This window comes from Rhinatrema bivittatum, chromosome 14 (assembly GCF_901001135.1).
Source record: "Rhinatrema bivittatum chromosome 14, aRhiBiv1.1, whole genome shotgun sequence".
NCBI lineage: Eukaryota > Metazoa > Chordata > Amphibia > Gymnophiona > Rhinatrematidae > Rhinatrema > Rhinatrema bivittatum.
In genome coordinates, this window is record NC_042628.1 from 57,746,153 (window position 1) to 57,769,722 (window position 23,570).

General features: G+C 49.3%; 1 protein-coding gene across 1 annotated transcript in view; it reads right to left on the reverse strand.

Annotated features, from left to right (window-relative positions):
- The window catches only part of LOC115075678 (protein ZNF783-like), a 65,886-nt gene extending 56,917 nt beyond the window's left edge, over window positions 1-8,969 (reverse strand). The window contains exon 1 of the mRNA XM_029576296.1: window positions 8,732-8,969. Within this exon, the coding sequence (XP_029432156.1) occupies window positions 8,732-8,740 (9 nt within the window). The 5' untranslated portion in view covers window positions 8,741-8,969. The remainder of the gene's footprint in view (window positions 1-8,731) is intronic.
- Between the last annotated feature and the right edge of the window lie 14,601 nt (window positions 8,970-23,570).

Sequence of the window (23,570 nt, forward strand, 5' to 3'; positions counted from 1 at the left end):
CCTCCTCCTGCAGATTGCAAATTTCATTTTTGCAGGTTCTTGGCAAGCATTTTATTCCGGCTTGACTCTCTCATTCTAATAACAATATCTCCCGCTGCTTGCTGGCCAAAATGTATGCTGGATGAATCAAGCCCAAGAATGGGAAAACAAAACTATCCACATTTATCTGCACATCTCCCTACTCCCTCAGCTTATTAAAATAACATAACCTCCCCATGCCAGCCCCCATTCTTAAAACAAAGCTATTTTTTTAAAGCCATTAACTTTCTGCATCTTGATGTTCTATAGTTTTAAACTGATTTCCTGTGAGCTTTTTACATAGTTACAGACAGCAGAAAGAGACCCAAGTGGTCCATCTAGTATGCTCAGCAAGTTGTTGTTTTTTTTTAATTCTTTGAAAATATTTTAATTATTGGTAGTAACTACTATACCAAGCAGGTAACCCAAAGACTTCTTTTAAGAAGTCACCTGTAACAGCAAGCTATCTAGTACAGTATAAAAATCCCAATTTAGTCAGATTGCATACGCTCAGTCTCCTACATGCTAACCAGAGCCACCACCGACCTGGCTCTATGGTATCAAGTCAGAAGGTCTGGATTCCGTTTCGTGCCTGGCAGTCCAGAAAGCGGGCAGAAGGGATAATAGCATAACTTATTTCCACGATTGCTTCTAGGAATATTCCACTCTCTATCATTCTAACGCAAGGGTGGGGGGGGGCATGTAGGAAACTACATAAAAGATGTACATACTTTGAGACTGATTGAAAGATGGACTACCTTATTGAACTAGACCTTTGTTTAATATTTTCACATCTGTATGTTCATGTTGTATGTTGTTATGCTTCTCAATAAAAATGTTAAAGAAAAAAAAAATCCCAATTTAGTCAAGATACTATCTTTATTTGTCCAAGTAAGTCAATGGAGATAGCCTAATTTCAGCAAAACAGGCTGAGTGCTAAATAGCTCTAGAAACCACCTGGTTAAAATACTTGAGAGTTACGTGCATCGATTTAAAGTGAGTATTGTATTTTGCAGTGCTGACATGAAAGAATAAAAAGATGAATATAACAACAAAATTGGGTCCATGGATTAAGGTCCAGTTGGGTCTATTTCTGATGAAAATTCAAACATAAAAGACAAAAATACAGATGAATTATGCATATGCACAATAATGCAATGGTTAAAACTTAGCAGAATTACTAGAAACTTTTCAGTCTTGTTTTTCCTGCAGTCCTTCCTTCAGTGTTATTGTAAAAAAAGAATGTAGCTGGGCCTTCTCAGTAAAATATGGATGCACGCAAAAAATTATGCCCATGAGTAACTTTCCATGGTGCACACATGTGCTGCCCAACCTGGGATTTTTGGTGATTTTTTTTCACTTGATAAAAGTGTGTCACTGGTTTAGACAGCAACAAAAATTCAGTGATTCTGGAATTTAACAATGTGTATCTGCTGCTTCAATGTGAGGAGAGGAAGCAGAGATAGGGTGTTATTGGGAGTCTCTGTTTTATGGTTTGTAAGGTATAAAAGGGGTTGGGGGATCAGCTAGGCACAAACAGTCAGGCTAATGCAATATCGAAGCAGGGAAAACAAGGCACTCATGATTGAGCGCCCACTCTCCTAATGTGCACCGATCGACCTCTCTGGGGCGCCCAATTTAATATTTAAATCGGCTGCTGTGGTGAAAAAGGAGGCGCTAGGGGAAATTGTGCACCCCTAGTACCTCCTTAGCAGCGGGCACCCAGGAAAGGTGGCTGTCAGCAGGTTAGGAAAATGGACACTCAAGTTTACGAGCATCCCTTTCCTATCCTGACTGCCGGCATTTTTTTTTTTTTTAAATATTCTTCTCCTTTTTGTTCCTCTGACTTAATATCGCCACAAAATTAAATCGGAGGAAGTACAGAAAAGCTGTATTTTTTGTTTTTCTGTACACTTTTTGGGCTGCTCAAAAATTAAATGTCTGCTCCAGGCAGGTGTTAATTTCTAAGGGAAAAAATGTACACGTCGAGAACTATTTGTTTTTTTGAATTGGGAAGAATAGCTAATAGCCTCATCAAAGGAAAATTAGTTTCTTACCTGATAATTTTCGTTCCTGTAGTACCAAGGATCAGTCCAGACTGCTGGGTTATGCCTCCTCTCCAGCAGATGGAGTCAGAGAGAAAACTGAAAACACCCCCTAGATATACTGGTGTGCCACCTGCGATCCCTCAGTATATGTGATATCAAAGCAGAAGTAATGAATTAACCACTTCCGACAATGCCCTCAAAAATTTCTTTTACTCCCTTGTAATTATTTATTTATTTATTTATTTTTTACTCAAAGACTAGATCAAACAGAAACCTCCTGGAAGACATAGAAAACCAGGTATAACCAGTACAACACAAAAGAGTGTACAGGACAACACTAGAGAACGACAAACTTACCATTAAAACTGTTCCAAACGTAGCGAACATAATCTGCAAATGAAGAATATTAGAAGACGAGCGGAATCCCAGAACTGTGGGCGGGCCTCTGGACTGATCCTTGGTACTACAGGAACGAAAATTATCAGGTAAGAAACTAATTTTCCTTTCCCTGTACGTACCAGGATCAGTCCAGTCTGCTGGGATGTACCCGAGCCGCCTTAACTGGGGTGGGACCCCGAGAGTCCCGCTCGAATCACGCTGCTCCCAAAGGACTGTGCGGACGGACCACGGACATCCAGCCGATAATGCCTGGAAAACGTATGCCATGATTTCCAAGTGGCCGCCCTGCATATCTCTTGACAAGAGACCAAACTGATTTTCAGCCCACGAAGTCGCTTGAGAACGCAAAGAATGAGCCTTAAGCCCATCCGGAACAGGTTTACCGCAACCAATATACGTGGACGCAATAGCACCCTTCAACCAGCGTGCGATTGTAGTCTTGGATGCCTGAAGCCCCTTCTTGGGCCCATTCCATAATACAAAAAGGTGATCCGACCTTCTAAAGTCGTTGGTAGCCTCCAAGTAGCGCAAAAGGACCCGATGGACGTCCAAACGCCTCAAGTCTTTACCTTGAGAAGACCGCAGCTCCTCTTCCGAAAAAGAAGGCAACTCAACCGTCTGGTTCACATGAAACGATGAAACCACCTTAGGCAAGAAGGAAGGTACGGTCCGTAAGGAGACTCCCGACGCGGAAATACGCAAGAACGGTTCTCTGCAAGAAAGAGCCTGTAGCTCCGAAACACGACGGGCCGAAGAGATGGCCACTAGGAAAACCGTATTGAGAGTCAGATCCTTTAATGAAGCCGTCTTGATAGGCTCAAAAGGTGCCGCACACAGACCACGGAGTACCAAGTTCAAGTTCCAAGAAGGACAAGGAATCCGCACCGGAGGTCGCAAATTCCGAACACCTCGCAAAAAACACGCAACATCAGGGTGACTCGCAAGAGAAAACCCCTCGACCTTGCCTCTTAAGCAGCCCAACGCCGCAACCTGAACTCGAAGCGAATTGTACGCCAACCCCTTCTTCAGGCCATCTTGCAGAAACGAAAGGATGTGACCCACGGACGAATGACGGGGCGCAATACTTAGCGCAGCGCACCATACGTGGAAAATCTTCCAAACCCTAGCATAAGTAAGCGTAGTGGAAGACCTGCGCGCCCTAAGAAGAGTCGAAACAACAGCGTCCGAATAACCTCTCTTCCTCAACTGCTTCCGCTCATAAGCCAGGCCGCCAGACAAAAGTGATCTGCCAGATCGAAAAACACCGGACCCTGACGGAGAAGACTGGGAAGATGACTCAGACGTAGTGGACCGTCGACCGCCAGGTTGACGAGATCCGCAAACCACGGACGGCGCGGCCATTCCGGAGCTACAAGAATCACCATACCTTGGTGATCCTCTATGCGCCGTAACACCTTTCCCACAAGGGGCCACGGAAGCACGGAAGCACCAACGCATCCACGCCTTCCGAGCCGTGTTCCCGTCGTCGGCTGAAGAAACGTGCCGCTTTCGCATTTAGCCGAGTCGCCATCACATCCAAGCGTGGAGTCCCTCAACGCTGGGTGATGAGATGCATCGCCTCCGCCGACAATTCCCATTCTCCTGGATCTAGATGCTGTCGACTGAGGTAATCTGCCTGCACGTTGTCCACGCCGGCTATGTGGGTGGCTGCGATCCGCGACAAGTGTCGCTCTGCCCAGCTCATCAACAATGCCGCCTCTGTCGCCACCGCCCGACTCTTTGTGCCGCCTTGCCGATTTATGTACGCCACAGCAGTCGCATTATCTGACAGAATCCGGACCGCTCGGCTGCGCACGATCGGAAGGAGGCGGCGCAAGGCTAGACGTACCGCTCTGGTCTCCAAGCGATTGATGGACCAAGTTGACTAGAGCACTGACCAGGTGCCCTGGACTGCTCGGGACTGGCAGACCGCCCCCCAGCCGGAAAGGCTGGCATCCGTCGTCACCACTATCCAAGACGGAGGCTCCAGGTCCACTCCCTGAGGAGATGACCGGGAGTTAGCCACCAGGAGAGACTGGAGCGGGCCGGGTCCATCAAGGGCAACTCCAGGCCGTAATCCTCGGACCTGGGATCCCAACGAGAAAGAAGTGCTGTTTGTAACGGCCGCATATGCGCAAAAGCCCACGGCACCATCTCCATAGTAGACACCATATGACCAATGATCTGTAAATAATCCCAAGCCATAGGAATGGGAAGGTCCATCAGGCGCCGCACCTGTGCCATGAGATTGAGCATGCGTTGATGTGGGAGAAAGACCTTGCTCTCTAGGGTATTGAACCGAGCGCCCAAAAATTCCAACTGTTGGGTCGGCTCGAGTCGGCTCTTCGCGAAGTTGACTACCCAACCCAACAACTGGAGTTGACGCACCACCAAGGAAACCGCCCGTTTGCAAGACTCTTGCGACTTCGCCCGGATGAGCCAATCGTCGAGATAGGGATGTACAAGACCTCCTTGACGACGGAGGGAAGCCGCAACCACTACGAGAACCTTGGTGAATACACGAGGAGCGGTCGCCAGCCCGAATGGAAGGGCACAAAATTGGTAATGACGCCCCAACACCATGAACCTCAAGTATTTTTGATGACGCTCTCGGATACCGATGTGAAGATACGCCTTGGTCAGGTCCAAAGAAGCCAAAAACTCTCCCTTGTGGACGGCCGCAATAACAGACCGTAGCATCTCCATCCGAAAACGAGGCACGCGTAACGCCTTGTTCACGCCTTTTAGATCCAAGATCGGCCTGAAGGTGCCCTCCTTCTTGGGAACCAGGAAGTATATGGAATACCGACCTGTCTTGACCTCGTCCAGTGGGACCGGGACCACTGCTCCCATGGCTTGCAAGTGGTTGACAGTTTGAACTATAGCCTGCTGTTTCTCCGGAGGACCGCACGGCGATATCATAAAAAGATCCCGGAGGGAACGTGCAAAATCCAACTCATAACTGTGCCGAACTACGTCGAGCACCCATTGATCCGAAGTTATTTTGACCCACTCCTCCCAGAACCGGGACAGCCGACCTCCGATAAAAGGAACGGAGAAATGGGTCTACGCGCCTTCATTGAGCGGGCTTGCCAGTAGCGAATCCTTGCGAGGCCCCTCCCCACGGAGGCCGCCTACCACGAAAGGAAGAAGACCAGGACTGGGACCTTGTGGGCTGCTGCTTCTGGGGAAAGGAACCACCTCTACCCGTACGGAAACGCCGTTGACCCCGGAAACGAGCCCTGGCATTCCCGAAGGGCCGAGACTGAAGGGGCTTATCCTCGGGCAATTTGTACACTTTGTTATCTCCCAGGTCCTTAATGAGCTGATCTAATTCCTCGCCAAATAGCGACTTGCCCTTAAAGGGAAAGGAACCTAACCTGGCCTTGGAGGTGGCGTCTGCCGACCAACGACGGAGCCACAACAACCTCCTTGCTGAAACTGCCGAGGACATAATTCACGCTGAGGTGCGCAGCAAATCATATAAAGCATCCGCTCTGTAAGCGACCGCAGCTTCAACGCAATTTGCCTGCTCCGCCTCGGCCGGAAGCTCCTGCGCGGTCAGGAGCTGTTGGACCCAGCGCAGGTTGGCCCTCTGGACGAGACTGCTGCACGCGGCTGCCCGGACACCCAAGGCCACCACGTCAAAAATGCGTTTCAATAAGACCTCCAGCTTGCGGTCTTGGAGATCCTTCAAGGCTATTCCCCCCGTAACCGGGATAGTCGTATGCTTGACCACGGCCGTGACAGCTGAATCCCACCGCGGGCGTCTTAAAAGATCCAAAGATTCCGCGGGCAAGGATATAATTTTTCCATGGCCCTGTTTACCCGCAGCAGTTCCCATTCCCTTGAAACAATCTGCAAAACCTTGGGATGTAAAGGGAAAGTCTGAGGGGGGGCCCGAAGGCCTGCCATAGCAATATCCCCCGTGGATGTGTCCGCATTGGAAGGTGGAGCTGTCAGCTCCAGCTCTTGCAGGACATGGAGGATGAGGAAACTTAACTCATCCTTCCCAAATAAACGTAGCACCTGGGGGTCGTCCCCCTCTACGGACTCCTGATCGTCCGCTGCCTGCAAATCCGGTGCCCCGGAGGATCCGGAGCGGCTCACGAATCCCCCGAACTCCCGGCACCCCCACCCCCGCGGGCGGGGTGACATGTGTCCCTGTGGATCCAGCCCCCGGTGGGGTCTCCTGATTCAAGAAAGTCTTGGGGACCTTTGGGGGAGAGGGACCTTCTGCCTCCCAACCAGACTCTGCCTGTAAAAAAGCTTTGTGCATTAGGAGCACAAACTCAGAAGAAAACGGCACCGACCTTTTTAAATCCTTTTTCTGGGAGCCTGGGGGAAGGGGGGCTCGAATTGTCCTCCAAATCGCCCCGTGGGCGCAGGACCAGGTCGGTGAGAGAAGGAGGAGGGGAGTTTTCCTCCTCCGAAGCCGACAGGTCCGCCTGCCTGCCGGTGGCCAAGATGGCCGCCGCTCTCCTCCCGAAGGAGGAGGGGCCGGAGAACGGCTGCTCGGAGCTGTGCGCTGCCGCGACGCCGGGGAAGAGAAGAATCGCTGCGGGCAGCGCTCAGCCCCCGGGAGGGTCCCTCGTCCCCGGGAAGACATTGGGAGCAGAGACCCTCCCGGGAAGAGTCGCGCCCCCGCCCCCCCCACAGGCCGTGCAGGCCGAAGAGCGCGGCCATCGCGGCGGCAGAGGAGCTGACAGAGAAAGCGCGCCAAAAAGAAGGTAAGTAAACCTCTCCAGAAAATCGCGCCAGTTGACACAGGCCAACCCCCTCCGGAGTCCTTAGAGGCACTGGCAGGCTGGGGCTAACCGAAAAAAGAGCTCACTGCCTGTCACCAACAGGTCTTAAGTGGCTCCAGAGCAAGGACTCTTTTTTTTTTTTTTTTTTTTTTTTTTTTTTAAACTTGCTCTCCTTCTTAAACCCCCTTCAGGGCTGGAGCCCTGGAAAATGGGGGGAGGGTGACCGGCCCACCAGTGAACTCTCCCCCAGCCTCAGGGACACGCTATACCGGGGAACTTAGAGGGCAGTGCCCTCTGTGCCTGCCTCGCTCTAAGCTCCTGCACTGCCAAAGATAGTGAGAGAAAAGACAGTCTGAAAAAGAATAACACAACAAGAGAAGGGAAGAGACTAATTGATCTTGTCCCCAAAGTACTATTATTATGTTGTTGTTTTGGTTTTTTTTTCCCAGTACCGACAAACTGACCAGGCCAGGACTGCAGGTTATGCCTCTCAATCTGCTGAGTCAGAGATTATACAGAGGGATCGCAGGTGGCACACCAGTATATCTAGGGGGGTGTTTTCAGTTTTCTCTCTGACTCCATCTGCTGGAGAGGAGGCATAACCCAGCAGTCTGGACTGATCCTGGTACGTACAGGGAACATGAATTTATATATGATGAGCACTAACCCCTTATAGCATAAGGGGTTGTGGATGCACGTCCAAAACACGCGTCCCAACCGTGGTTAACCAGTGTGTTCAGCTGAGCGCACTGTACTGCATGGGCCTGAGTGTATTTACAACATCTGGAAACTGCATATAAAACTGTCACCAAAACGGGGAGAGTTTTTATTTTTATTTTTTGCTTTTTACTTAGATTATTTTACAATGAAAGAAACTGGAGAAAAACGTAGTAGAACATAACAGGTAACGTGTAAAAGAAAATATATAAAGGAAATCTAGAAGTAAAAAAATTGCACATTGGCAAAAACATGCGTTAAGGTTGTGTTTCTGGAAATTAAAACAAAAAGCATAATACCTTAATTTTTAAGTAGGAAAAAAACCACCCCGATACCAGCTTTCAAACATCTCCCTCATCTTTAGGCATGTTTACATACACACAATGATATATAACCCACACATATATTTAGGATACCACTATCTACCTACATTACACACACATATTTACAACACACAGGCTTTCTTTTTCAAATCAAACACAAATCAATAATATATCATATTAAGTTTGAGGACAACTCAGGTTCAAACTGAAAACAAATGAAAAGTAAAATTCATTTTAAGTTTTTCTACCTTCGGGAGTCGAACAGAAACCAAACCAGATAAAGGAGAGCAATGCAGATTCACATACAACGCAAAAATCAGGGACCCATCCGTACGATCTAGCTAGAAACCTTGCCAAAGGGGAATCCAGGGGATTTAATCAGACAGATCTAAAACAATAGAGGAGAGGAGGAGGAAGGGGAATGCATTTTTTTTTGGGGGGGGGGGGGAGCTGGATTTCGCTCAGGCTCCCGGCTCACCTCACTCATGGCTGATTTTGCAGGCAGCGGAAAGCCCCCCACCTCCTCGCCAGCCCCCGGAATATCGTCCTGCCCCAGGGGTGGCAGGGGGCCATGGAGGGTGAGGGAGTCCTTGCAAGGCTCCTCCAGTCCTACTGAACGGGAGGGGGAAGGGTGGTGAAGGAGAGACCAGGCAAAGTGTGCGCGAAGTCTTCAAAGCCCAGGATGCCAGGCTCTGGCTAAGGGAAAGAAAAGGGGGGGGGGCTGGGAACAGAGGTGGAAGGGAGAGGGAGAAGGCGGAGGGAGGGAAGGGTTGCTCTCTACGGCGACCGCGCTGGCTCAAACTTCCGCCCTCCAGTAAACACAGTGCCGAGCCCTGTACGCCTGACAGGAGCCAGGCCGGGAGGGGGAGCTTCGCGGCCTCTCTGCGGGTGGCGATTCCATTGCTTGGACCTGCCTAGGATTTGCCAGGGGTCGGGATGGTGTTTGCGGCCTCGGAGCTGATTTAATAACAGATGTTCAGATGTTTTGGGCAAACATCCTGAGATGTGCCAGTCACGTGTGCCCAAGGTGCAGTCCTTTGGAAGCCTTTAATTCAGTTCAGAGTTAAAAAAAACACATTCATTAAGATCCGCTTTTGCCATTTGCTCTGAATTTGAATTTCATTCCAGAGGAGATACGAGTCAATAAAAGTTTTTGAAAGTGCTGGTGCCTGAGCTGAGCCTGCATTAAGAATCAAAGTAAGTTGGGAGAGGGCGAGGGTAGTGCAGGTGCAGCCATGTTCCCTGTACGTACCAGGATCAGTCCAGACTGCTGGGTTATGCCTCCCCTCCAGCAGATGGAGTCAGAGAGAAACTGAAAGCACCCCCTAGATATACTGGTGTGCCACCTGCCATCCTTCAGTATTTCCTCTGACTCCAGCAGATTGAGAGACATAACCTGCAGTCCTCTCTATCCTGACAAAAATTCCTTTCAGGTGTTATTTATTACCTTATTGCCTATACTGTCTAGATCAACTGGTTTATTTCTTTCTTTCTGTATTAGTTTAAAAAAAACAAAAAACAGTGTACTAGCTTGTTCTTCTACCTTATTCAGCGCAGTGTGTTGTTCCTTGCAGCGTGGAGGCAGGCTATGAGAGCGTTGCTCTCATTTATTTTCCCGGTGTAGTTTTGTCCCTTTGGTCCGGGGGAAAGCCTACCGGTGGTCCGGTCACCCTCCCCCATCTATCTGTGTTTTTTATTCCAGGTTTTGAACCTGAAGAGGGCTTTCTTTTATTTGTAAAAAAAAAAAAAAAAAAGATTTTAGACGAGGAGAGATCAGGACCCGTACGTCCTGTTGGGAGCAGGCTGTGGTCCGTTTTGAAGCCCTAGCCTGCCGCGCTGACCAGGGACTCCGGAGGGGGTGGAAAGTTTCTTCACCCGGCCACTTTGCAGTTCGCTGCGGCAGCTGCTAGTTTGGCGCGAATTTTACTGATCACAGCTACTTACTTTTGGCACGCTTTCTGCCTGCAGCCTCAGGATGCCGCGGTCTTCGGCCTGTACGGCCTGTGGAAGGGCGGGGGCGCGACTCTCCAGGGAGGGTCTCTGCTCCCACTGCATTCCCGGGGGCGAGGGACCCTCCCGGGGGCCGAGCGCAGCCCGCAGCAGTGCTTCTCATCCTTCGTCGGAGCAGCTGGGGAGGCTGCCAACCGCGTGGTCCTTAGCCCCGCCTCCCACTGTTAGGGAGCCGGTGGCCATTTTGACCACGTGGCAGCCTGCTGATTCGGCGTCGGAGGAGGAGGACCTTCCTCATTGCTCACCTCCTGCCTTGAGCCCGTGCAGTGGATCGGAATTGGAGGCTCCTCGAGCCCCCCCCCCCTCGGGACCAGCCCGCGGGGGGCTCCAACAAAAGGAAAGTACCTTTTTCTTCTAAGTTTGTTCTGTTAATGCATCAGGCGTTTTTGGAGGCAGAGGCAGGTTGGGAGCCGGATGACCGCCCTCCCACTAAGGTCCCCAAAGTATCTCCTGCGCAAGGCCGGTCTGGGACTCAGGACAAAGCGGGGATTTCAGATGCAGCCAGAATTCATTCTCTAGGGGGTACGGGGGGTCCGGGAGTCCCGGATCTCACCCAGGGATCTCCGGATGGCACAGGGTCTCCAGATGGCGCAGGGACAGAGGTCTCTGACGCTCAAGGATCGCTCGAAGGCGATGACCCCCAGATTCTGCGCCTGTTTGGCAAAGATGAACTTAACTTTTTGATCCTTCATGTCTTGAAGGAGTTAGAGATCCCAGCGCCGCAGCAGGAGGACATAGCTATGTCCACGGGGGACATAGCTATGGCAGGTCTAAAGGCCCCCCCACAGACTTTTCCCTTACATTCCAAAGTCTTACAGATCGTATCCAAGGAATGGGAGATTCCGGAGGCATCCCTGCGCGTGAGCAGGGCAATGAATAAGTTGTATCCCCTGCCTGCGGATTCTTTGGATATTTTTAAGGTCCCTTCTGTGGATTCAGCAGTAACTGCGGTGGTTAAGCATACTACCATACCCGTCACGGGAGGGGTAGCCTTGAAAGATCTCCAAGACCGAAAGTTAGAGGTTCTTTTAAAGCACATATTTGAGATAGCGGCCTTGGGGGTCCGAGCAGCGGCATGTAGCAGTATGGTTCAGCGAGCTACTCTCCGCTGGGTTCAACAATTGCTTACCACGCAGGAGCTCCCGCCAGCCAAGGCTGAGCAGGCCAACTGTGTGGAAGCGGCGGTTGCTTACACGGCGGATGCTTTGTATGATTTGTTGAGAACCTCGGCCCACACTATGTCATCGGCGGTCGCTGCTCGGCGTTTGCTGTGGCTCAGGCGTTGGTCGGCGGATGCCTCGTCTAAATCGCGTCTCGCCTCTTTTCCCTTCAAGGGAAAGTTGTTTGGTGAGGAGCTGGATCAGCTCATCAAAGATTTGGGGGAGAATAAAGTGTATATGTTACCGGAGGACAAGCCCCGTTCATTTCGTTCTTTTGGGAATGTACAGTCCCGATTTCGGGGGCAACGCCGGTTTCGCATGGGAGGGGGGGCTCCTTTTCCACAGAAACAGCAGGTTCCCAGGTCTCAGCCTTGGTCTCCTTCCTTTCGAGGCAGGTGGCCGCAGCATCTGGGATCCTCGCAGAACTTGCCCGCCGGGAAGCCTTCGCAATGAAGGCGCGCAGGCCCATTCCTCCCTCCCCCGCATCGGAGGTCGGTTGTCCCTGTTTTGGGAGGAATGGGTCAAGGTCACGTCGGATCAGTGGGTCCTCGACGTCGTTCGTTACGGTTACGAGTTGGAGTTTGCTTGGCCCCTCCGGGATCTTTTTATGATCTCTCCCTGCGGTCCTCAGGAGAAGCGACTGGTTATCGCCCAAACTGTACACAGGTTACGGGCTCTGGGAGCAATATTGCCTGTTCCTCCGGAGGAGACCAGGACAGGCAGGTATTCCATTTACTTCGTGGTCCCAAAGAAGGAAGGTACGTTTCGCCCAATTTTGGATTTGAAAAGAGTGAACAAGGCCTTGCGCGTTCCCCGGTTTCGCATGGAGACGCTAAGATCTGTTATTGCGGCCGTCCACATGGGAGAATTTTTGGCTTCTTTGGATCTAGCCGAGGCGTATCTTCATATTGGGATCAGGGAACGTCATCAGAGGTACCTGAGATTCATGGTGTTGGGGGAACACTTCCAGTTTTGCGCCCTTCCGTTCGGGCTAGCCACGGCTCCGAGGGTGTTTACCAAGGTCCTCGTAGTAGTCGCAGCCTATCTGCGACGCCAAGGAATTCTGGTGCATTCCTGTTTGGACGATTGGCTCATCCGGGCAAAGTCAGAAGACGCGTGCAGGCGAGCAATCCAGTCGGTTGTACAGCAACTTCAATCGCTAGGTTGGGTAGTCAACTTTGCGAAGAGCCAGTTGGTCCCGAGTCAACAGTTGGAATTTCTGGGGGCACGTTTCAATACCTGGGAGGGCAAGGTATTCCTCACTCAGCAGAGACTAGAGAACCTGATGTTTCAGGTGCAGACCCTACTAGATCTCCCGTTACTTACGGCCTGGGATTATTTACAAGTCATTGGACATATGGTTTCTACTCTGGAGATGGTGCCGTGGGCTTTTGCACATATGCATCCTTTGCAACGCGCTCTCCTCTCTCGCTGGGACCAGAGATCAGGGGATTACGGCATCCAATTGCCGCTGTTGGAGCCGGCTCGCTCCAGCTTGGGTTGGTGGTTAATCCCAGACAATTTATTGCAGGGGGTGGACCTAGATCCTCCTCCGTGGGTCGTAGTGACGACAGATGCCAGTCTGACAGGCTGGGGAGCAGTCTGTCAATTACGAGCTGTACAAGGAACGTGGACCCCTCTTCAGGCTTCTTGGTCCATCAACCGTCTGGAGACCAGAGCGGTACGTCTCGCCTTGCGCCACCTTCTTCCGTTGGTACAAGGTCGGGCGGTGCGAGTTCTATCAGACAACGCAACCACAGTAGCGTATATAAATCGCCAGGACGGCACAAGAAGTCGGCCGGTGGCGGACGAAACGTCGTTGTTAATGTCTTGGGCGGAACGTCATCTGTCCCGCATAGCAGCCACCCACATAGCGGGCGTCGACAACGTACAAGCGGATTATCTAAGTCGTCAATACTTGGATCCTGGAGAGTGGGAGCTCTCGTCCGAGGCAATGAGTCTCATCACCCGGCGGTGGGGGGATTCCGCGTCTGGACCTGATGGCAACTCGGCAAAATGCACAGGCAGCACGTTTCTTCAGTCGACGGCGAGAACACGGATCGGAAGGGGTAGATGCCCTGGTGCTTCCATGGCCTCGTCTCATCCTCCCTCTATATGTTTCCCCCATGGCCCCTAATAGGCAAGGTGTTAAGATGCATAGAATCCCATCGCGGGCCAGTGATTCTAGTGGCCCCGGAGTGGCCAAGAAGACCATGGTTGCGGATCTAGTCAATCTCGCGCAGGACGGACCCTTAAGACTGGGTCATCTTCAGAACCTGCTTCGGCAGGGGCCCGTATTTTTCGATCTGGCGGACCGCTTCTGTCTGGCGGCTTGGCTTATGAAAGGAGGCAGTTGAGGAGGAAAGGATATTCAGAACCTGTCATTTCCACCCTCCTGCGTGCGCGAAGACCCTCCACCACGCTAGCCTACGCCAGAGTGTGGAAAGTGTTTGACTCCTGGTGCGCTGCATCTCAAATTCTGCCGCGCCGGGCCTCGGTAGGTGATATCCTTACGTTCTTGCAGGATGGCTTGAAAAAGGGTTTGGCTTACAGCTCTCTGAGGGTTCAGGTAGCGGCTCTGGGGTGTTTGAGGGGAAAAGTAGAAGGATCCTCTCTCGCGTGTCACCCAGATGTAGCTCGATTTTTGCGTGGCGTTCGGAACTTGCGTCCACACTTAGATCCCCTTGTCCTTCTTGGAATTTGAATTTGGTGCTCAAAGGTCTCAACGCGGCCCCCTTTTGAACCTCTCAGGCGGGCCTCTCTAAAGGATCTCACGCTCAAAACCGTGTTCCTAGTGGCCATTGCGTCCGCCTGTCGGGTTGTCGGAGCTACAGGCACTTTCTTGCAGGGAACCGTTCTTGCGTATTTCGGAGGCCGGTGTGTCTTTGCGTACGGTCCCTTCATTCTTGCCGAAGGTGGTATCGGCTTTTCATGTTAATCAGATGGTGGAATTGCCTTCCTTCTCGGCGTCGGACCTAAAGTCTTCGCACGGTTCCGATTTGAAGCGTTTAGATGTGCGTTGAGTGATCATGCGATATTTGGAGGTCACTAATGACTTCAGAAGGTCGGATCACTTGTTTGTCCTGTGGCAGGGGCCCCAAGAAGGGCCTGCAGGCATCAAAAGCAACTATTGCTCGTTGGTTGAAGAGCTCGATCGCATCCACGTACATTGGCTGTGGTAAGTCTGTCCCTGAGGGGCTCAAGGCCCATTCACTGCGTTCTCAGGCGACTTCCTGGGGAGAAAGTCGATTGGTTTCTAGCCAGGAGATTTGCAGAGCAGCCACGTGGAAGTCGTTGCATACCTTCGCTCGTCATTATCGGCTTGATGTTCGGGGGAACATCAGCTGATTCCTTGGCAGCAGTGTCATTCGAGCGGGTCTCTCTGGGTTCCACCCCATTTAAGGCGGCTCGGGTACATCCCAGCAGTCTGGACTGATCCTGGTACGTACAGGGAAAGGAAAATTATGTTCTTACCTGATAATTTTCGTTCCTGTAGTACCAAGGATCAGTCCAGACGCCCCGCCCGATATTGAGTGTCAGGAGAGTCCGCTCAAATAACCATTCTCTACCTATAGCTTTTCAATATTTCAACACGGTAGGGTAACTATCCCTTTTCTTTGCTTTTAGAGGGTGGTGCCTTTGAAGTTAGGTTAATGTTTGCAAGGTTTGCATATTTTATATTCATAAGGTTTGCCTGGGAAGAATTTTACTACTCGATCTAGACGGTTGCCATGTTTAATTAGTGGCTAAGTTGGCGGAGGATTTGTTTTGCTTTTCTTCTGCTTTGATATCCATTATACTGAAGGATGGCAGGTGGCACACCAGTATATCTAGGGGGTGCTTTCAGTTTTCTCTCTGACTCCATCTGCTGGAGGGGAGGCATAACCCAGCAGTCTGGACTGATCCTTGGTACTACAGGAACGAAAATTATCAGGTAAGAACATAATTTTCCTTTAATCATTATCTGAACTCCATGCAGGCGTCACTATTGCAAAGTGTGCAATAGTATCACGGATCTTCTTCAGAGCCCCATGCAAGTATCACACTAATATAGATAAAGCATGAATACACTACACAAAATTGAAGAGGGAATGCTCCTTCTAGCCCCAAGCAAATGTCATACTGATACAGTACAGCATGAATACCGCACACAAAATTGAAGAACGGATGGATCTTCCTCGTCAAGTGTAGTCGAACCAGACCTCCCAGATGCTCCCCTTGGTTTCACAAGGGCTTATGTTTCTACAAGTAACAGGCCTGCCAACTCCAATAGAGAGCACACCAAAAAAAAATAGATTCCAACCAACACTCTTGCAAGGAACATGCACAGCAATACAAGGCAGCCATTCGACAGGCAAAAAGAACTATAGCATGAAACAACTGTAACTATAAAAAAAAAACACACATAAAGAAACTTTCAACTAGTAAGACCACTCTCCAACCTGGAATCTTTGTTCTGTACTACCACTGCTGATACTTCAGTTGTTGATTCTGCAGAATTCTTTGACTCAAAGATTCAAACAGTTTACGCATCCATCAATACCACGCCACCTCCCTCTGCTGACCAATCTGACAGGAACACATCAAGTACTTCTGTTATGTCTACTAGATCAGTCTAACTTTCCCTTGACTGCATCTCACTCTCCCAAGTTAAGGAATGTCTTTCTGACTGAAGTGGAGAAGATCCTCGAGAGAATTGGTCCTTTCCCTGTACGTACCAGGATCAGTCCAGACTGCTGGGTTATGCCTCCTCTCCAGCAGATGGAATCAGAGAGAAAACTGAAAGCACCCCCCTAGATATACTGGTGTGCCACCTGCGATCCCTCAGTATAATCTCTGACTCCAGCAGATTGAGAGGCATAACCTGCGGTCCTGGCCTGGTCAGTTTGTCGGTACTGGGGAAAAAAAACCAAACATAATAATAGTACTTTGGGGACAAGATCAATTAGTCTCTTCCCTTCTCTTGTTGTGTTATTCTTTTTCAGACTGTCTTTTCTCTCACTATCTTTGCAGTGCAGGAGCTTAGAGCGAGGCAGGCACAGAGGGCACTGCCCTCTTAAGTTCCCCGGTATAGCGTGTCCCTGAGGCTGGGGGAGAGTTCACTGGTGGCCGGTCACCCTCCCCCCATTTTCCAGGGCTCCAGCCCTGAAGGGGGTTTAAGAAGGAGAGCAAGTTTAAAAAAAAAAAAAGAGTCCTTGCTCTGGAGCCACTTAAGACCTGTTGATGACAGGCAGTGAGCTCTTTTTTCGGTTAGCCCCGGCCTGCCAGTGCCTCTAAGGACTCCGGAGGGGGTGGGCTGTGTCACCCCGGCGCGATTTTCTGGTGAGGTTTTACTTACCTTCTTTTTGGTGCGCTTTTCTCTGTCAGCTCCTCTGCCGCCGCGATGCCGCGCTCTTCGGCCTGCACGGCTTGTGGGGGGGCGGGGGGGCGCGACTCTACCGGAGGGTCTCTGCTCCCGATGTCTTCCCAGGGCGAGGGACCCTCCCGGGGGCCGAGCACTGCCCGCAGTGAAGTGATTCTTCTCTTCCCCTGGCGTCGCGGCAGCGCACAGCTCCGAGCAGCTGTTCTCCGGCCCCTCCTCCTTTGGGGAGGAGAGCGGCGGCCATTCTTGGCCTCGCGGCAGGCGGACCTGTCGGCTTCGGAGGAGGAAAACTCCCCTCCCTCTTCTCTCCCCGACCTGAGCCCGCGCCACGGTGCGATTTGGAGGACATTCGAGCCCCCCTTCCCCCAGGCTCCCAGAAAAAGGATTTAAAAAGGGTCGGTGCCGTTTTCTTCTGAGTTTGTGCTCCTAATGCACAAAGCTTTTTTTACAGGCAGAGTCTGGTTGGGAGGCAGAAGGTCCCTCTCCCCCGAAGGTCCCCAAGACTTCCTTGAATCAGGAGACCCCGCCGGGGCTGGGATCCACAGGGACACATGTCACCCGCCCGCAGGTGGGGGGGGGGGGGGGGGGGGGCGGGATTTCGGGGGACTCGGGGAGCCGCTCCGGATCCTCCGGGGGCACCGGATTTGCAGGCAGCGGAACGATCAGGGGTCCGTAGAGGGGGACGACCCCCAGGTGCTACGTTTATTTGGGAAGGATGAGTTAAGTTTCCTCATCCTCCGTGTCCTACAAGAGCTGGAGCTGACAGCTCCACCTCCCAATGCGGACACATCCACGGGGGATATTGCTATGGCAGGGCCTTCGGGCCCCCCCCTCAGACTTTCCCTTTACATCCCAAGGTTTTTGCAGATTGTTTCAAGGGAATGGGAACTGCCGGAGGCTTCGCTGCGGGTAAACAGGGCCATGGAAAAATTATATCCTTTGCCCGCGGAATCTTTGGATCTTTTTAAGACGCCCGCGGTGGATTCAGCTGTCACGGCCGTGGTCAAGCATACGACTATCCCGGTTACGGGGGAGGGAATAGCCTTGAAGGATCTCCAAGACCGCAAGCCTGGAGGTCTTATTGAAACGCATTTTTGACGTGGCGGCCTTGGGTGTCCGGGCAGCCGCATGCAGCAGCCCTCGTCCAGAGGGCCAACCTGCGCTGGGTCCAACAGCTCCTGACCGCGCAGGAGTTTCCTCTGGCCGAGGCGGAGCAGGCAAATTGCGTTGAAGCTGCGGTCGCTTACACAGCGGATGCTTTATATGATTTGCTGCGTACCTCAGTGCGAATTATGTCCTCAGCAGTTTCAGCAAGGAGGTTGTTGTGGCTCCGTCGTTGGTCGGCAGACGCCACCTCCAAGGCCAGGTTAGGTTCCTTTCCCTTTAAGGGCAATTTGCTATTTGGCGAGGAATTAGATCAGCTCATTAAGGACCTGGGAGATAACAAAGTGTACAAATTGCCCGAGGATAAGCCCCGTCAGTCTCGGCCCTTCGGGAATGCCAGGGCTCGTTTCCGGGGTCAACGGCGTTTCCGTACGGGTAGAGGTGGTTCCTTTCCCCAGAAGCAGCAGCCCACAAGGTCCCAGTCCTGGTCTTCTTCCTTTCCTCACAAGGATTCGCTACTGGCAAGCCCGCTTAATGAAGGCGCGCAGACCCATTTCTCCGTTCCTTTTATCGGAGGTCGGCTGTCCCGGTTCTGGGAGGAGTGGGTCAAAATAACTTCGGATCAATGGGTGCTCGACGTGGTTCAGCACGGTTACGAGTTGGATTTTGCACGTTCCCTCCGGGATCTTTTTATGATATCGCCGTGCAGTCCTCCGGAGAAACAGCAGGCTATAGTTCAAACTGTCAACCACTTGCAAGCCATGGGAGCGGTGGTCCCGGTCCCACCGGACGAGGTCAAGACAGGTCAAGACAGGTCGGTATTCCATATACTTCCTGGTTCCCAAGAAGGAGGGCACCTTCAGGCCGATCTTGGATCTAAAAGGCGTGAACAAGGCTTTTCGCGTGCCTCGTTTTTCGGATGGAGACGCTACGGTCTGTTATTGCGGCCGTCCACAAGGGAGAGTTTTTGGCTTCTTTGGACCTGACCGAGGCATATCTTCACATCGGTATCCGAGAGCGTCATCAAAAATACTTGAGGTTCATGGTGTTGGGGCGTCATTACCAATTTTGTGCCCTTCCATTCGGGCTGGCGACCGCTCCTCGGGTATTCACCAAGGTTCCATAGTAGAATATATCAAACAACACATGATCCCAAGGGGCCTTAGGATGCAAAAAGGCCCCTTGATGTTCCAAGAAGATGAGGAGTTTGTGTCCCGGTGGATAGCAATTTTGAATAAATGCTCACTAGACCTAATGGTCTTGATAGTAGAGCGGATTGCAGTTTCTGTAAATGAATGCAACAAAGAGGTGGAAGAAATACATACACAACTCTCCACCACAGTAGACATAGAAACAGTGGAAGCGTCCACTGCAAAATTGGAACAGGATATAGCACAGTTTTAAAAATCAACTGAAGCAGTTTAAAATACAGAAATTCCGCAGGGACGAAACAGACTACAAAAATGACATTTATTTTTGGAGAAACAAGAAAGAAATGAAAAGACGTCCACATGTCACTTTCCAAGATTCGTCAGATGACTCGAGTCATAGTGGGAGTGAAGAAGAGAGAAAGAACTTAAATGCTGCACCATCGGTACCAACCTTTTTTAGGGACAAACGAAGAGGACTTACCATCCAAGACCTACAGAGGACGCAGAGGGGCGAAAACCTCAAATTGGCAAGGACCGACAACACGCGCACAATATCGCAGCCAACAGAATTTCTGAGGGAGATAGAAAAGCATGAGGGCCCAGGAATAATAACATTTCCAAATTAGAATTATCTGAAATCACTTTGAATGCGTTAGAAAAGGGATTATCCTATATCCCTTTTTGCAAATATAATCCATTCAAAACCAGGATTGATTTACATCGTTTTTTTAGGAGACTACAATTAAAGTTGTTTTTTTAAAGATCGCAACATGGAAATGAGGGACAACTCCATCATTACCCCTCGCTCTACCTGGATGCACCCGGGGCCTGTAGATTCTGCCATCGCCACATTTATACAATGGTCCTAAGAGATTTGGGCCAGTTGGAAGAACAAGGCTTCATGTCTGGCTTTTCTACAGCATCAGATTGGTCATATAACCAATATTGTGCTATAAAACAACTGGCAGCCAATCCGCAGGTAGTAGTAAAAACCGGCAGACAAAGGCGGGGCAATTTATTTATTTATTTAACGGCTTTTATATACTGGAGTTCATGCACTAGTGCATACCACTTCGGTTTACACGGAACAAGGAACAGAAAATTACATCAAACAGATTGAACAATTAAACAAATATACAATTGTGATTCAAGACACAGAAGATTATCTATTACAGATCCACCGTCAATTAAATCAAAGTGATTACTACCAATTCTAACTGTAGATCCCACAGAAGAACTACAGCACACTATTGATGGGATAGTGGAGAAAGGACTACAAGATGGATATATTACATCTAGAGAAGCCCGGGCTTTGAGGATACAACAACCGGTGATCCGGTATTATACACTCTCCCGAAGATACACAAGGATATAAGGACTCCTCCTGGACTTCCTATTGTGTCCAGTAAAGGTTCAATATTGGAACCTTTGTCAACATTTCAAGATTTCTTTTTGAAACCTTATGTAAAAGAATCAGTGTCCTTTTTACAAGATACATCTCACATGCTGCGGATCCTTGATGAAATAACAGAAATTACCTGAAGAATATTGGTTGGTTACCCTGATGTTACTGCATTGTACACTAATATCCCCCAACAGGAGGCTTTGATCTAGTGAAAAAAATCTTTCAGTCCCGTCCCCATCCGGTTCCTTCAAGTTTTTTTTATTAAATCTTCTAGAATTAGTACTATTAGGAACTTCTTCAAGTTCGACGATACACTATATCTCCAAGTGAAAGGGGTGGCAATGGGGGCTACAGTGGCCCCTGACCTCGCCAATTGTACATGGTTGATTTTGAAGTAAAAACTCTATATACTTCCCATTGGTTTCAATACATGAAACTGTATAAGGAGATTATAGATGACATATTTTTTATTGGGTGTCATCTGAAGAGAATTTACATCTTTTTCTGACTTGGCTGAATACAGCTAATGAGAATTTACAATTTACAAGCACATTTTGACCATCAGTCCATTGCTTTTTTGGATATTCTCATTCAACGAGACAGGCAATTCGATTAAAACAACCTTGTATAGAAAAAAGACGGACCGGAACAACTATTTAAAATATTCCAGTGCTCATCCCCTTGGCTTAAAGAACGGCCTCCCGATCTCTCAGTTCCTGAGACTGCGGCGAATCTGCTCAACAGAAGAGTCCGGATACAAGCGTCAGATTTGACAGCAAGATTTGTCCATAGAGGATATCCGAAAGCTATCATTAAAAAAGCATATAAGAGGGCCCTATATGCCAACAGGACACTGCTACTACAATATCAACAACGTCCGTTTTCACAAAACACCACATGTACCCTCCAATATTCTAAACAGGCTGGCACACTGATCAATATTATCAAGACTCATTGGCATGTATTGACTTTACATTCTACATTCCAAACTGGACCAAGGTTGCTTTTTTAGGGGCCAAAATATCAGAGACATGGTGGTAAAATCGACATTTGCATCTACAACAGTGCCCCAGTCATCGGGTGGCCACCAGGTGTGTGGCCACTGTGACATGTGTGCCCTGGCAGTGACAGGGAGTCAGTGGCAAGTGCCAAAATTCTGACAAAGTTTTACGATTAAATGCTTTCACAAATTGTGAGTCAGAAAGGGTCATCTATGCCATTCCAGTGCCCATGCAATCTGTTATATATTGGGTCGGACCAAACGAAAGATCAGAACAAGACTAATTGAGCACAGAAGTTGCATAAGACTGAGAAAACAACACAGCTCCAATGGTACAACACTGTGTGACATTACATCATAACTTTACAGATTTGAAATGGCTAGTCTTAGAACAAGTGCAATGTGGTCCACGGGGGGGGGGGAGATATTCAAGAGCGCTTAAATATGCGCGAACAATTCTGGATCTACTGGTTTAAATACAGTGGATCCAGGGGGACTCAATGAGAAGATCAACTGGTATTCCCTCATTAATCGCTGATTAGTCATTGTATGAGAAAATCTCGTTTTGGTAATATGCTGATAATATGGTATGCAAAAATACTGATGTCTTGAGACGCTGTAGGCTTCTTGATATGCTGTATAAAGCACCTGGCCCTGTTTTCCTGCTGAGGATGTGGTAATAAAGAGTTCTTATGCTGTACAAGGACCCGGCCTTGTCTGCACGCTGATATGGGAATAAAGAAGTTCTTACTCTTTTGAGCGTGATGAAATAATCAGCTGGGATATGATGAAACAACTCGCGTGATAGCTTGGTGTAAGAGAGAAGTGATGATGAGATAGAAGATTCCTGGAGACCAACATGATGGTGGTTTATAGTATAAAGCAAGCCGATTTGATCGATGAGAACAATTGTATGTGGATCTAGATTATGAAGGAAGTTGACGCTATTGATGAGGACGTTATAGAGAAATTGGAGAATAATGTGATTATGATTAACAGCATGAAAGAAGCTGATGCACTGTAGAGGTGACTGAGGTGATGTGAAACAAGACCATTGAGGAAGTCAGGGGAGGTCGGGTATTCTGTTTGAATAAATCTGAACAAATTTGGTTTAAGAGATGAATATGCGGTAAGACTGTGTATAAAAAGAGATAATCCGGACGTGAAAGGGGACTGATGCCCTTTCTGACGTAATTTCCGGTTTTGGGGTACAAGAGGATCACTGTCTGCGGGACGCCATTCTAAGAGCAGACGCGGCTCAAAGGGGCTGACGTGGAATTAATGACGAACATACAAGCAGGAAGATAAGAAGATGAAATCGCATCATTCAACATGGGAAGACGCTTTGAGAAATAGATACTGAAGGAAAACCCCCTGAAGCGTGACTTCTTGTTCGAAACACGTATGTGTCGGGAGATTAACCAAGATTGGAACAGATGAGTATTAGTGTTCCTCTTGTATCTTTGAACATTGTGGCTAAAGCGATAAGGAATAATTGACTGAGACTGAGACAGTAAGAATAAGTTTTAATATAAAAGTAAAAACCTTAAAAAATGATGTTATAATTAAAGTAAGGTGACCCCATACCGTATGGGAGTCTGTGGTACCATACAGACCCTTGGAGTGAGGGGCCCACATATGTACTTGGCAAATAATTCTTTATATTAGTTAACATTGACCGGTGGTACTATTGGTTTGATTTTGTGGATACACCTTCAGGTACATGGAAACAGTGTTTGTGGGTGAAAAGTTGTGAGTTATAATTGTATGGCAATATAATAGGATATAGGCATTGCAGGCATATCAAAGAATGGTGGAAGGAGGATAACCAATGGGGCACTGATGACAGGGTAGAAACTACATTGATGTGATAGGGTAGATTGAACTGGTGGAAGGATTGCACTATACAGACCATTGGGAGCACTGAGAGGAGAGAATCACCTTGCTGGTGGCTGAAAAGAATCAGTAGGTTTTTGCTTGGGACATTGTCTTTTTTAAAGTATTAACTATTTGGGAATATTATTTAGTGTGTTTGTGGTTTGTGCTTTTAATAGTCAGTAAGGCAGTGAATAAACAAGTTAGACTGTATTTTAAATAGCAATAAGGCAGCTAGTAAGCAGTAGGT